The sequence below is a fragment of the Buceros rhinoceros genome, unplaced genomic scaffold (assembly GCF_000710305.1).
Source record: "Buceros rhinoceros silvestris isolate BGI_N320 unplaced genomic scaffold, ASM71030v1 scaffold17364, whole genome shotgun sequence".
Taxonomy (NCBI): Eukaryota; Metazoa; Chordata; class Aves; order Bucerotiformes; family Bucerotidae; genus Buceros; species Buceros rhinoceros.
Window position 1 is genome coordinate 760 of NW_010407853.1, and position 15528 is coordinate 16287.

Sequence of the window (15528 nt, forward strand, 5' to 3'; positions counted from 1 at the left end):
ACACTTTGTTCAGTACAAAGCTTCCCTCTCGTTAGCGACTCTGTTAATGAGAAAATTTTGGATGAGAAAGCTCTTCTGGAGTTGGCAGGGGTTGAATGAGCAGGAAAAGGAAAGCTTTTCATTCCTATTTTCTTTTCTTAGTGGAGAAAGGAAGTCTAAGATGTATTTTGTACCTTTGTAGCTTCTGCAGGTTCATCAAAGGAAGATGTGTTGCATTATGTCTGGTCATCCCCATTATGTGTTTTGACTTTTCCAGATGCATTTGGAACTGTCAACCTTTGGGATTTCTCCTTCTCTATCTTGATAAGGTGGGTTTGCAGGAGGTATCTTTTTTTTAAAAAAGAGCTATCAGCTAGTCCTAGCTCTTCCCTTTTGTTTGGAAGGATCATCGGGATTTTTTAGCAAATATTTTGCAGCAGTAGCTTCCCACCTTTATCTGCATGGTTGCAATTTTTTCCATGGTAGGTCAAGCTAAAGCATCTTCTGTCTAGGAAAAAAATATAACGAGAAAAAAATAATGAGATTGAAGAGAAGAGTCTTCAAGTCTTTGAATAGTGATACCTAGAACTGTTGTGCTGATGTTGCTTAGTGAGAAATGATCATGCCTTTCAGGGAGGAAAGGATTTTTTTTTTTGTTTTGGTGCAGTTTGGACCACAGGAGGAAGAAGTGGTGTTTTTTCCTTAATGAGGACACTGTCAGCTTGTGTAAATAGCGTGTGTAAAGAGATATTTTGTTTTGCTCTTCACTTGGCAGGCAGCCATGAATTGGAGTTTCAGGATTCAGATTGATGCTGAGACAGCCTCCCGCCTCATTTAAACTGATTACCCTCACTTAAAAAGCTTCCAGCAGAGCGATTTTAGGTGTCCAAAATCCCTTTCATCTGTGAACAGGAATATCTGGACTAGCTCTTCTCCTTTCTTTGCTCTTTCTTTCCTTACTTATTAAGATATTAGACTACAAGTTTTGTATCACTTTTCCCTTCACGGCTCTTCTCTTAGCTCACGTTAACTCTTGCTTTCTCAATTTTTGTCTAAGCTTACCAACTGAATTTATTCCAGGGATCTTTTCAGATTTTCTCTGAAAAAAAAAAAAAACCACGCTAGTGAAGTCTTCTAACTCAGTTCTCTGATGTTTCTTTCTAGTGGCGTACTCAAGTTTAACAAATATTCAAGATTATTCCAGATTCAGAGCAGTAGTTTTGGAGCATCAAATAAGAAAATGTATGCTCAAAACCAGGCAGAATCATTTAAATGCCTCTTCCCCTCTCTCTGATCCATATTCCAGGGATCTTTTCAGATTTTCTCTGAAAAAAAAAAAAAAAACCACGCTAGTGAAGTCTTCTAACTCAGTTCTCTGATGTTTCTTTCTAGTGGCGTACTCAAGTTTAACAAATATTCAAGATTATTCCAGATTCAGAGCAGTAGTTTTGGAGCATCAAATAAGAAAATGTATGCTCAAAACCAAAACCGTGTGCTTGGATGTGTGTTGGGAAGGTGCCTGCCGTATCCTCTGATCCTAGATAGTGTTTCCCACCCGTTGTTATGTTGTAGATGCTGTTTCAAGCTGCTCGTTATGTCTCTACATTTTTTCATACAAAATTTTACAGTGCTGTTGCTGACTTGCTGTTGTATTTCACCCAGTGCTAAGCTGGTGTGGTTTTGTAGCTGTGTGGTGAACTGTGTTGGGAACTGACTGGTTGAATAAATAAGGTTTTCTCTGGGGGGTTATTTTGTTGTGGGATTTCTTCCTGGATCTGGGTCATCATGTGGCTACCAAGTATTGCACCACAGCCTTAGATTAAAATGTTTCTAGGACTTTAACCCAGTCCTCTTACAGAGAGGCACTCTTTGACCTACCAGGAAAATGGGTAAACTGTAGTTTCCTTCCAGATAGTTTTGCTTACAATAATGGGCAAAATTCAAGCTCTAGTACTTGCCTTTCACAGTACAGTTCACCAACATTAGGATATATCAGAAACTGAGTAGCTTCCACTCTTCCCCACAGTCTCTTGGAATGCCTGGGAAAACTAATGTCAAACGTGCTTGAATTTCATTTCATGGAAGTGAAACAGTTATTTTTGACAGGCGTAAACTGTCCGTGAATTGAAATTAGAAGTCTAGTGGGAAATGGATTGAGTCTAGAGATCCTGTAGCCCAGTACATTGGGTAGATTGCTAGTGTGAGAAAGGTTTGGAGACAATTAAACTGGAGTAGCTGCTGCCTTTACTTTGTCGTTCTGTTTTCACTCATGATGCAGACTCATAGAGAGTGTCAGGTTCTTTAAATGACTTTTCCTTTTGCTATCCCGTTTACAAATCCATGAAAAATCGTTAATATGTGTGATTGCCAAGGCGAATGTTCTTACTATTAAGGTCTGTATGACTTGGATACCTAATTTGTAAAATGGTTCTTTGTACTGCTGCCTGTGTGTTGGAGGGAAAAGCGTATCTATGCTTTGATCATTATGCGTGTTTTTCACTCTTACTGTTTCCTTCAGTAGGAAGGAGGAAAATTTTTCTATAACCTTTTAAAGAACTTTTTAAAAGAAAATTTAAGCATATTTTAACTGAAAATTGAGTTCTTGCTAAGTTGCCTGAATTGTAGTGATATCGTATAGTAATAGTCACATAATCATGTGCAAATTGCTCTATGAAAAATACTTTTGAATTATGAAAAATGCAGACAATATGGAAGAAATTTTAATGTAGCTAGAAATGGAAATGAAACTGCATTGAAAATATTGAAAATTACACTTTAAATCTTTTATAAAGAATTGTTCCAGGTTTCCCTGCTTATTTGGGGCAACTCAGCTCTGTGAATTTTTATGACTTTGAGTGTATCTGAAGTCTCTCAAGGCTATAGGCCATTTGATAATTATTAAAGCAAAAATAGGGTAAGAGACGGTATTACAAACTGAAATCATAGGCTACTTTATCCCTAGACTGGCAGTTTACTTTTATTTATATGAAGTTCTGGAATTGCTTGTGAGCTAAAATGTTCACTCTGTTTGAAATTGAGGAAACTTATCAAGAAGCTTGAAAACCAATGGACCAAAAAGAACCTTTCCTGAAATGGATTTGTTGACAAAATAAGCCAGACCATCCTTCATTTTCATTGAAATTAGCTTTCTTTGGTAAAGTCTTGAATCTGCTATCATCATTTTCTTAGTATGTCAGAGAACATGCTACTGGTACTAAGTTAATCGTTTTAAAAGTCAGGACATTTAGTGATTGGTGTGCCCTCAGCAAAACTTTCTGGGAGGAGCAGTTCTCTCTCGGAAACACAAAGGCTGCATTCTGCCTTTCACAAGAATCCTGTTGGTTTTGGTCATCCTCAACAAATCCGTATCAAATGAATGTTTACCTTCAGAAATCTGAGATGTCATTTTATCACAGTAGAACTCACCAGGGGGATAAAGAGTTTTCTACCTCTGAGAATACATCTATTGAAAAAAGACATTCCTTCAAAAGAATAATCCATTATTTCTCAGGGAATAAAAGTTGAAGACTAGAGATAAAGAGTGGCCATACTCATCTAATAAAATGTGAAGGAACTCCCTCTATAAGAGAGCTTTTGTTCTTCCCTTCAGAGTAGCTAAAAGGCAACACAGGACTCTAGATGTAATGTCTAACGGACAGTGTGCCACTAGCAGAAGTGTTTCATTTGAAGAGGCACTGGGCAGCATGTCCTTTCACATTAACAACACCTAGGGAACCTAGCAGTGTGTATCTGGAGTTCGTTCTGAAAGCTACAGGTCTACAAATTCAGATCCAAGAAGAAATTAAGTGGTCCTGGAACAAAATCACCTTCATTGACTTGTGACTCAGACGTTATGGCTTTTGTCGCTTCTGGAGGGCCATATGCAGTGGTTTTTTTCACATTTTGTAACCAGGAGCACTTCTGCCCACAGCATGGGCAAGCAACGTGAAGCCATAAGAAGGAGCTGGGGGTGAATGGGTTATAAGTTAAAGGAACCTTTCTGCAGAGTGTGGCTTGGGCACTTGTGTTTTCAGGTGAATCTGTAATATGAAGTGTACCAGCCATCTGACGAAACGAAGAGCAACAGAGCTCTGGTCTCTTGAGCTATATGGGCAGTGCTCCTGTGGTCACTTGTGCTTCAAGCAGGGAGGGAGGATAAGAGCATTTTTTAGGAACATGTTTGCTGTTAAAGGAGACTAGTAGCATATATTCAAGTGGGTAATAAGTTCCTGTAGCTGTCAAACCTGCAAAGTTACAGCTTGCATGTGAAAAAAGCTTAGTTCAGATTTTATTGGACAGAAATCCCAGCCCTGAATGTGCATGCTCCAGAGTCTGGGGTGGGCATCTTCGGGGTGTTGGGTGTGGTGGTTGGGTTTTAGTTTTGTTTTGAAAGGGGGCTGTAGGAAGTTAAATAGATCTGTATTTCATGGAGCAGACCTGGCTTAGCTTTTTTTATCACTTTTGAGCAGATACTCTGCAAACTAACTTCACACTGTGAGGACTAATTTATTAATAAGCCATAAGTGATGTTGTTGGTAAATTGTTGCACCTCGCAAGTCAGTTATTACTTAATTGTTAGGGGACATTATCTTTTTAAAATAATATAGAGAATATTTGATTCCCCATGTGCTGGCGTTAGGATAGAAGAGGACAGGATAGGAACGGTGTCGAGTAGTCGGAACTTTGCTCCTTGAGTTCATCCATAGGTATCAGGCAATTCAAAGCAGTTGAAGAACTGACAACATGTCCTGGAAAAGTGAATGCTGTTTGGAAAGCCTACAAAGCAATCTCGAAACAGTCTTGTTTTCTTATTGTGGATGATAAAGATTGGCAATCCTGGAATTTTAATAGTGACCATAAATGTGACACAGATAGCGGTGGTAAAAACAATTCTTACTGGAGTCCTCTAAGACACCCCCTCCCTCTCTCCCATCCTCTCCTCCTTGTGAAACAGAGCGCTTTTATTCCAAGGCCATTTAAACTACAGGCTGTGCTTTAAATACTGGGATGTCCTCTGCTTGTTTCTGGTGCCAAAATCTGGGTAAACAAACATTTGCTTGAAAGGGAGGAATAGAAAGGAGCTTATGCACCAATTTCCAGACAGGGCAGTCCTTTCTGGAGGTTCAACTCCTGTTTTGGAAAATTGAGTTTCCTTGTCCTGTTCCGTTCGAATGTTTGCTTATGGATTGGCAGTGGGTAAAGTTCCCTGTTGGTACAGATGAAACAAAGTGAGAATTTTAAAGTATCTGTATGCTACATGAGTGTGAATAAAACAGGTTTATAAAGCTGTATCAGTTGCTATTTATGCAGGAAAATCTAAAAACATTTAAGTGATTTTCTTTATAAAAATAGTCTTTGTCATTCCCACCTTTAGCTACATTTGTGAACTCAGTAGTTCTGGACTTTCATTCTAAACTTACCTAGCAGTCTTTAGCAAGCTCTTACCTGGGAGCTCTTGGGGAAGGGTATGCAGGCGGTCGACTGAGCTCTGTTCACTAATACCATTGCTGGAGTTGTTAGTTACAGGTTTGCTAATGAGTGGGAAATGTTGATGTTTGGCATTAGGCTTCCAGCTAAAGAAAAAAAAACGAAAATAATCTGCTTCCTACCTGAATGAATGAATGCTGAGTCTGCCTTGTGCACAAAAAAGTTTTTGTACGCTTACTAAATTACAGATACTAATTTGAAAGCTATGCTGTGCCAGGGAAGAGCACAGTGTGTATATTGTAGGCAGATAATTTTACATGTTTCCACTCTTTTTTTCATCTCTAGGTCAATTGCAAAAGAGCTTGCAGACTGGCTTATCAGCAACAATGTAGTTGAGCACATTTTTGGACCAAATTTACATATTGAGGTTTGTAGAAAATGGTTATTTTTTGTATAAACTTGGAAGAGTAACTTCTTGTTCTAGTAAATCTTTCCTCAATATGTTCTCGCTTTGCAGATCATCAAACAGTGCCAAGTGATTCTGAATTTTCTTGCAGCTGAAGGGAGACTTAGTACTCAACATATAGACTGTATTTGGGCTGCAGCACAGGTATATATAACATATTTATAATTGCAGGAGTGTTAAAAAGATGTATTTTTGTGCTAAATGGCGTTGCTCCTATGTATTGTAGTTTCCATTTCTGTTCCTCCTGGTGGGACAATTGAGTGAAAATTGTGGCAGTGAAGTTTATAGCTAGCTGAGCTACAGAGCTGGTGTTAAAATATATACAAGGCATGGAGGTTTTATTTTTTGCTTGGTAAACTGGCTTTTTTCCTTCAGAAAGATATATTTGTTTGCTACTTTTAAAGGATTGCTAAGCTTTTTATTTTAGGTTGTGAAAATTTTTGTTTAGGGGATTTGAATACAGGAGACATTTTGATTGCATGTTGTGGAAACTGTTTTTAAAGGCTTTCATTGTGCTTTTATTATTAAAAAAAAAAAAAAAAAAAAAAAAAAAAAAAAAAAACCAAATAAAATAACCCACCGTAAACCAAATAAACCCAAACCACACAAACCAGAAAAAACCCTCGAGGTTTCAGTGTCAATTTTTCTGAAAAATACACTCAAAGTGAAGGTCAGAGAGATAAAATTGATCTTTTTTTAACAGGTGTAGAGAACATACTTTTACACATGTTAGAATTTGAAGGGGTTTTTTTATGTATTTAGTATTTCTCTGTAACTTATTTCAATCAAATACTACTGTATACACATTCTGAAAGCTCTGTAGATCAGTGTCATTATAGCATGCAGTTGGTATGTTAATAAATACTCATTATACCAGCATTCACTCCAATAGGCTCCAACAATTTTCTGTATCAGAGTGATTAATGATTACTTATTTCACTTACATTTTTAAAGCAATATTTTACCTTCCTTGATGTTTTCATTCATACAGTAACTCACATTAGTGTTAGACCTCTGGATTTTTTTCTATTTTGTACTATGTTAAGAACTTAATTACTCAAATGTGATAAATCTTTTACAGTTCACGTGTTTATTTTGACATACTGATATTTTCAAAATATGTGTTTGATATCAGAATCAAGTATGCCCTGATTACTTCCTGTACAAGGTTTAAACCTCCAATGTTGTTTAAAAGGCTGACACCTTCAGACTAAGACATTAGAAGGCCTTTCAAAGAATGCATTTGTCGCTTTTTAAACTTTCTGACAAAAATTTATCTTCTCTGAGTTGAAGCAGTTATCTCAAGATGTTTAAAGGACCCTTGTGTAGAACTCACATAATGTATTTCATTGCAGTTTGAATCTGGTGAAAGATGGTCTGTGCCCCATAAACTGCTGATGTAGATATTTTATATATGCCAGGAAGGCAAAATAAAATAAATAAATAATGAGAAAACCCTCTTTGATGTGGGTGTGTGGTAACCAACATCAAGAGTGTTTTTTCCTAGAAGCTTCTTGTAACCATTATTTTGTTTTTTGAATATCAACGTACTTACAAACATAATTAAACCCTTTGAGTGACTGTGAAAAGCAGCATTTAACCTAAGAGGAAATATTTAGGGGCACTGCCACTTCACTGTGTAAATACGGTTGTTAGCTAAGCACATTGTCATAGTTTTTGACATCCATTACTGGAAAGACAAAGCAATTATTTATAATTCTCACACAGTCCGTTCTCTCAGTCTCATATTAGCCTGTAATGTCTTTATTTGTGTTTACCACTGCTAATAAGGTAATAATTCCAAGTGTTATTTCCCTCAGGATTTAGCGTATACACAAATATTTTAGAAGTAATATTTAAGTTAAAATCCGAATTAAACTTCCAGTTCTTCTTTTTACCGAATCTCTTAGAAACGGAACTGGGGAAGATACTGTTATATTTGATTCCACTGAACTTGCTTTACAATGTAAAAGTTAGCTTTAGTCAAAACTGTCCGGTCTGATGTAGTTTGGAATTATTGATCAAGGGCTTCCTGAGAATTTGTGTGAAGTTTTGTTTAATTGCTGCAATTTTATCAATCTTTGATTTTTTTTTTTAAGTTTATTTTGCTGTTCCTGTTATCTTCTCTGTTTGTAGCTAAAGCATTGCAGTCGTTACATACACGACTTGTTTCCTTCCTTGATCAAAAACCTGGACCCTGTCCCGCTTAGACATCTTCTTAACCTAGTCTCAACTCTTCATCCAAGTGCTCATACCGAACAGGTAAAGACAAGGCGAACAAAAGCTCTGTAGCGAGAAAAGACACTGCATTAGAATATTAAACAAGTGTTACGAGTTTGGCGTTGTGTAAAGGATTGTGTGTAAAAGTCATATTCACTAATGCATGCGAGGGGAAGCTGAGTGAAGCTGTCGCGTTTCTTCAGGAAGGCCTGTGCTGGCTGTTGAATTGTAATCTTTTGGAGAGGTTTCTGAAGACTGCGTAACTACCGAGATTTTTAACTTCAGGTCTGAAGTTAAAAGGTGTTTCACACAACTTTAGTTTCTGTATTCATTTATTTTGATGAGTTTATTTTGGTATTGGGGTGTAGTAAGATTATCAGTGGATCTTTGCGTACAGAACCTACTGCTTCTTAATGGTGCTGTCACCTGGTTTTGTTTCTAGACCTTGTATTTGGCATCGATGCTTATAAAAGCACTGTGGAACAATGCACTAGCAGCTAAGGCTCAGCTGTCAAAACAAAGCTCTTTTGCATCTTTATTGAGTACCAATCTACCCATGGGAAACAAAAAAGGTACGTGGTTTTCCGATAGATCTGGTAGTTAAAGTTTTTTAATTTTCGTAGTCTCCTTGTGGACCCTGAACAAAAAGGATGTATAGAACTTCTTACCTGAAGGATTTTTAGAAAGTGTCATGCTGGCACATTTTTCAAGCAGAAGTTGAGGAAAAAGACAAAAGCACTAAGACTTTGTGAGCGCACTTGGAGAGCTTTCTATTTCGGATCAATTCAGTTATATACCCTAAAGTAGTATGTATTTTTCTATTTTTATTTTTTTTTTATTCAGAGTATGGTCCATAACTCATCAGTGACCTATTCTTGTTCTGCTGTACATCTGTAACTTACATAGCAACATGAAAACATGAAATCTTACAAAAGCTTATCTAATTTTTACCTGGTTTTTGATATTTCATGCTATTTCTGGGGTTTTTTTGTGTTTTTTTGACTTGACTGTGTACTTCCCCACAGTCATTACTAAAGGTGCTGCCAAACCATTTTACTGTAGTTTCCCTTTCTTTTCTTACTGCTGATTTTTATGAATCATGGACAACTATATGCTGACAAAAAGATTTTTAGTCACTTATTTTTCCATCCTGCTTTTTTCCTTCAGAAGAAGAGGAGCTCAGAAGAGCAGCCCCTTCACCTTGTAAGTATAGTTTTAGAAGTACACCACAGACCAATACGTTTGATACTCTGGTGTTTTTCTACAGCTATCAAGTTTGAATAGAAGCAGAACTAATTAAAGTTTGAGTGTCAGATGAAAATTGTATTTCATATCGAATCTAGGAAGTTCGTATAGCTGTGCTATATATACTGGCAAGAAGAGACGTTAGAATACAAACGTTACAGCAGAACGTTTAGTGTTCTGAGAAGAGTTTGTGATGTTTATGTACATGGGTTATGTCCCTCGTTCAGCTGTTTGCAGGAGGAATGCTGTTGAGTTCTGAGGCAGATTTATGTAATGCTGTTCCATTTCAATTCAAATATATCACAAAGTAACTGGGAAATGTGGTTTCAAACTAGGGTCACCAGCAGCAAGCCCTCAAAGTAGTGACAACAGTGACACCCATCAGAGTGGAGGCAGTGATATTGAAATGGAGGAGCAGCTTATTAACAGAACAAAGCATGTACAGCAGCGACTTTCAGATACGGAGGTAAGAGTGTAACCCTTAGATTGTGAATTTTGTTACAGAGGTGCCTGTCATTGCCTATGGAAATAATTCTTCCTGTAATCGTTTCAAAACCTGTCCAGGTACATAATAACACTTATGCTTACCTGCAGCAGGAGAGTGCAGTGCTGGAATCCTTACTTATGTTCTCTGAGGTTTACATAGCGTATATTGTACCTTGGCTGTGAACAACTGCACTACAAAAAAAACCCCAACCACCTCCTGCAGTCAGATTCCTGCATTTAACTTGTAGCTGAGTGAGTTTCATCCCTCAGTGAGGGATTGCGTAACATACTGTGTATGTGTCACACTGTGACTCTGTGCATATGTGAATCCTGCACATACACCCTGCTATGACTAAGATAACACAAAAATTCAATTATTAAATCTGAATCTCACTCAGAACATTTTGTCTTTGAAAACCAAATTGAGGAAGAATGAGTGAAGACTTGTAGATTTGACACATTTCCTCATAAATGGTGTTTGAATGATGGTGATGTTGATTATGTATTTTCAATGGTGTTTTCCACCAATCTTAAAAAATGTGAATAATTTCAGGAATCCATGCAAGGAAGCTCTGATGAGACAGCCAACAGTGGTGAGGATGGCAGTAGTGGTCCTGGTAGCAGCAGTGGCCACAGTGATGGATCCAGTAATGAGGCCAACTCCAGTCACGCAAGCCAGTCTGCTGGAAGCCCTGGCAGCGAGGTGCAGTCGGAAGACATTGCAGATATTGAAGCTCTCAAAGAGGAGGATGATGAAGAGGAAGAAGAGAGGAGTCATAATCCCCAGAAAAGCAGTAGGAGCACGGATCTACGAAGCAGGAAACTGGAATCACAAACAGGCATTTGTCTGGGAGATTCACAAGGGGCATCGGAGAGAAGTGGTGCAAATAACGGGGCTGGAAAGGACCATGTGTTTAACACTGACTCTGTGACACCAGTGGATAACCGAATTAGAATGCTAGATGCTTGTTCTCACGCTGAGGATACAGAGCATGATATGACAGGAGAAATGAGCACCGCTCACATTTCGCAAGGGTCTCAAGACTCTTGTATAACTCATACGGGGGACTTCCTTGGGGAAACTATTGGAAATGAATTATTTAACTGTCGGCAGTTCATTGGGCCACAGCATCACCACCATCATCACCACCACCACCATCACCATGACGGGTAGGTAGCTTTGGCATTTTTTTTGATTCCTCCTGTAACAAAGATGAAAGTGGTAGCAAAGTGTTTTGCTCAGGCAGAAATTTGAATGGACATTTTGCTATAGTACAGGATAATTTTGTCTAACAGAGATGGTGGTTGTCACAGGAAGCTGCACAATAATCTGTTTTGTTAACATCTGATTGAAGTTTTTTGTCAAGTTTTTGTGTTGAATAAATAAGGCAACACTTAAGAAAATGTTAAAATGGTTTTGGAAGATGCAGTAGGTAGTTAACATTAAAGAAGTTAACACAGTCATCGTGATAGTGAGACCTTCAGTTTATCTGTAATTGTTTTTCAAATTCATATGAAGGTCTGTGGGTCAGGCAGATGATTCATCCCACCTTCAGCTTTAGGGAGCTGTCTACTCACGTGTAGTCTGCTATAAACAGCTTCCTGTTTGATATTGTCTGTTCTAATATCCTTCTTTTACAGGCATATGGTTGATGATGTGCTAAGTGCAGATGATGTCAGTTGCAGTAGTTCCCAAGTCAGTGCAAAATCAGAGAAAAATATGGCTGATTTTGATGGAGAAGAGTCTGGGTGTGAAGAAGAGCTTGTACAGATTAATTCACATGCTGAGCTAACATCTCATCTCCAGCAGCACCTTCCTAACCTTGCCTCTATCTACCATGAACATCTTAGTCAAGGTAAGAGTGATAAAAAGAAAGTATTGTACTTCTAACTCAGATATTTTTTAATTAGTCCCTGATGATTAAACTAATCAAATTATTTTAACCCTACATTAAAATGTTTTTCCCCCCATTTCTACTAGAACTTTTAATGCAACTTTACACAAATAAAGGCGCTAGAGTCCAGCAAATGGTCTTCTCTAATCAGTTATTAAAGTAAAAAGAAAGATGGTACTGAAATGTGAGGGTTTTTCCCTCTCTAAAACCTTAGGCAATTTTTCTTCTGGTGGGTGGATCTGATTGTGATTTGTTATCTTAAATGAATTAACCATAATGGTCTGTACAGAAGATAATGTTGGAAAAATGAGTTAAAATATAACTTGGTATCTTAGGGAGCTTGCCTTAAAGGGCTTTTAATGTGATTTCATCTTACCCTGCCAAATCTTCTAGTTTACTTCAGGGTGCAATTTTAGATGCTACTGAAATGCTTCTCAAGAATTATATCATCTTTCCATATGCTGTTTTGTGGCAGCTTTATTTTCTGTTTCATCCTCCTTTTAAATATAATGGAGGGTATGGTTAGTGAAGGTTTGACATTTTTCTTCACTGCTCTGGCAGAACCCAGTTTGCTGTCTTGCAGCAGACAGTAAAACCAGCACTATTTATATCTTTTCTTGAAACACAGTAGACTAAGAAGTCTCTTTTTTTCTGTAGGCTTAACATTTCTTGTTATGTGGAACTGAATTATAATTTCAGCCTCACTTGGAAAATTTGGAAGGATTTTTTTTTTTGCACTACAGAGTTGAATAAACTACTAAAACTTTGTAGTTAAAACTTGCCGTAAATCAGCATATTTCTTCAATATTTTCCCTAGATATTCCACATCTTACTGAGGATCCAAATAATGGTTTGAGCATGAGGCCTTCAGTGCAGATTATTTTTGACACCCCTAGTCTTGCACGTGCAAATAATTATAGTGTTCTGCACACAACTGAAATTTTCTACTTGACTTTGCTGTCACGTGAAAATAGTGTCAAATAGTAGATAAATGAATGGTGCCAGCTGTGGCCGCGTGGAAGAAGGAAAACGTCTATCTGTGTTTATGAAAACATGATGAGTTTCTAAAATCATGCACTTTGCTCTGTCACATACAAAAAATGGCAGTGTTTTTTTTCCCCTTTTTTTATTTAGATATAGGAGATCACAGAGCATGAGGGGAATTTATTGAAACGTCCTTTTTTCGTGCTTTCCAACCTTGGTAGTTGTAAAGATACTTACCTTCGGACCACAGCACTACAGGAAGACTTAAGAAATACTTTGATGACGCTACAGATTTGATCTAATTAAATTAAAAAGCAATTCCACTTGCCTCTGCAGTTCTTCAGTACTGTTTATATTACACCTCGCCATTGGCCAAAACCAGTGTAAATAGTGGCTCAGCTGTCCTGTTGACGACTTCTGTGGTCATAATCTTTTGTTGTCTTTTAAGAACCCACGTGAAAAAAGGCCGCGATTGCAATGTTGTTGTTCGCACTTGAACATAGCCAAGTTTACAAATAAAGCATGTTGTTGTTCATACACTTAGGGAATAACGTTCAGATTAGGTAGTTCCTTCTATTTATTCAATAACGGTCTTTGTATTTTGTTCAGGACCAGCAGTCCATAAACATCAATATAATAGCAATGCGGTGACGGACATTAATTTGGATAATGTTTGTAAGAAAGGAAATACCCTTTTGTGGGATCTGGTCCAGGATGAAGATGCAGTAAGTTGAATACCAGAAAAGAATATTTTTTAAAAGAAAATAAATATATACTATTCAGTGACCTTTCTTTCTTTTCTACTTGCTGTAGATTCATCTCTCTGAAGGGTTAATAAATGAAGCAGAGAAGCTGCTCTGTTCTTTAGTGTGCTGGTTCACTGACAGACAGATTCGAATGAGATTTATTGAAGGCTGCTTAGAAAACTTAGCAAACAACAGGTAACTGAAATCATAAATTACCTTTTTTACTTGTGTCTATTTTTGCAACATATAGGAAATCCCAACTGGCTATAATGGTTATTATTTCATTTTACAGGAAGACGAGTTAAACCAGACAAAAGCAAAAGTATAAAGATAGTTTTCGAGGTGTTATGGGTGTATCTGCTCTTCCATTTTTCTGTTCTATCAGTATCCTGAATTTCTCATTTTGTTGCATTTGTTGTTCTCCCTTCTGCCAGAGGTTACTGCCTTCCTACCTCTTAGTAGAATTGATACCAGCTCTTAGCTAGTTGAGTGCAAGATCAGGTGCCTTAGCGTAAGCATTTCGATTTGAATATTTAGATTTTACATGCAAGTGGCTAAGGAACAGACAAGGTCTTTTCCCCCAAGTCAGTTGTGGTGTTTAATTTCTGTGAAGAAGCAGCTGGAGATACAAGTAATAACTTGACCTCAGATAACTTGTTTTAACACCAGCCAAAGCTGTGAGGTTTTGGAGTTTAGAGAGCAGCAAAAGTGGAATTGATTTTGCTGCTGCAGCCAGTCAACTGCTGGACATCACCTGCAATATTATGTTGTTACCTTTTTGCTAAGAACTGTGTTTGTGAGATGAGTTACAAGTATACTGATGGATTAATTAATAAATGTGAAGATCCTAATCACTGACACCAAAGTCCGGTTAGAGGCAGTGTTTGTGCACCTTCTAAGTGAGTTTTCCTAGGCAGTTGTCTGACAATACACACCTACTTGTGTATATGAGTTTGAGGCAGATTTATGTCTGCTGTGTCATCTGTTTGTAGAAAAACCATACTCATTTTGCTGAAATTTCAAAAGTATTATGAGACTAAAAAAAAAAAGAACTCACATTTTGAAATTTAAATAATGTGTAAGGAATTTGGGGCGTGTGTAATTCATTTTGAGAAGACTGGCTGACATGGTGGTAAACTTCACACAGCTAATTCCAGTGCTTCCACTTAGCATGTTTGTTCGCTGAACATGAGCTTCTCAAAGGAATTCTAAAATGGACTATTTTGATTTTGTAACAATCACCTATTGTCACCAGTTCTCTCTTTCTCCTTTAGATCAGTAGTAGTTTCACTTCGTCTTCTGCCAAAGCTGTTTGGTACGTTTCAGCAATTTGGGAGCAGTTACGATACCCATTGGATCACAATGTAAGTAGCCCCCTGTCCCCCACAGACTCAGCCAACAGAAGAGATGACGTTTAGGGGTCTGCTGCAAGGCTTGAGGGTGAAATTAATCATGACCTAAGGTTATCATCTGCCTTATCTGGCCCAGATGTATCAGCTTGTCTCATCGCTCAGGCCTAGAATAGATCATAATATACACTACTGTCATAACCGAGGTGAAGACTAATTTATATTTTTTTTAAACCCGTCCCTTAAATCCCAAAGCACTCACAGACAGTATTAGACATCAGCTAATAGTATGTTGTTAAAGGTTTTAATAATTTGATGTTACAACTTTCTGTTCTGATTGTCTATCAAACCCTTATCAGAAATAAAAAACATCAGTTTGTAAGAAAACCCTTGAAATGTGAAGACGCATCAAATAGCGTTCCTTACTGGAATAAACTATATAACTAGCTGGTCTAACTATAGAAATGGACTACTGAACCCTCTGGGAAAGATTACAGTGATTGTCAGCAATTTTTCTTGGCCTTTTTTCGTGATGTTTGAATATATGCCCTGTTCTGAGATTTGGCTTAGACTTCTTCTGAATTAGGGCCTTCAGGAACAGTTTTCATGGTCTCGAGAGAGAGTGCTCTCTGTCAGTCTTTGTCAAGGGTTGGGGCTGGGCCGACTGCCAGATGAATGACAGATGCTCTCTATTACTCTGTGCCTGAAAATACCGACAATGAAAAGGAAGG

General features: G+C 37.7%; 1 protein-coding gene across 1 annotated transcript in view; it reads left to right on the plus strand.

Moving 5' to 3' along the window:
• Positions 1-5751: 5751 nt before the first annotated feature.
• USP34 (ubiquitin specific peptidase 34) overlaps positions 5752-15528 on the plus strand; it is a gene marked incomplete at its 5' end in the record, with an annotated part of 74177 nt that continues 64400 nt past the window's right edge. Inside the window, 11 exons of the mRNA XM_010134662.1 lie at positions 5752-5833; positions 5924-6016; positions 8009-8134; positions 8535-8664; positions 9260-9295; positions 9673-9803; positions 10377-10993; positions 11465-11679; positions 13312-13427; positions 13516-13643; positions 14723-14812. Coding sequence (XP_010132964.1) covers positions 5752-5833; positions 5924-6016; positions 8009-8134; positions 8535-8664; positions 9260-9295; positions 9673-9803; positions 10377-10993; positions 11465-11679; positions 13312-13427; positions 13516-13643; positions 14723-14812 — 1764 coding nt within the window. The remainder of the gene's footprint in view (positions 5834-5923; positions 6017-8008; positions 8135-8534; positions 8665-9259; positions 9296-9672; positions 9804-10376; positions 10994-11464; positions 11680-13311; positions 13428-13515; positions 13644-14722; positions 14813-15528) is intronic.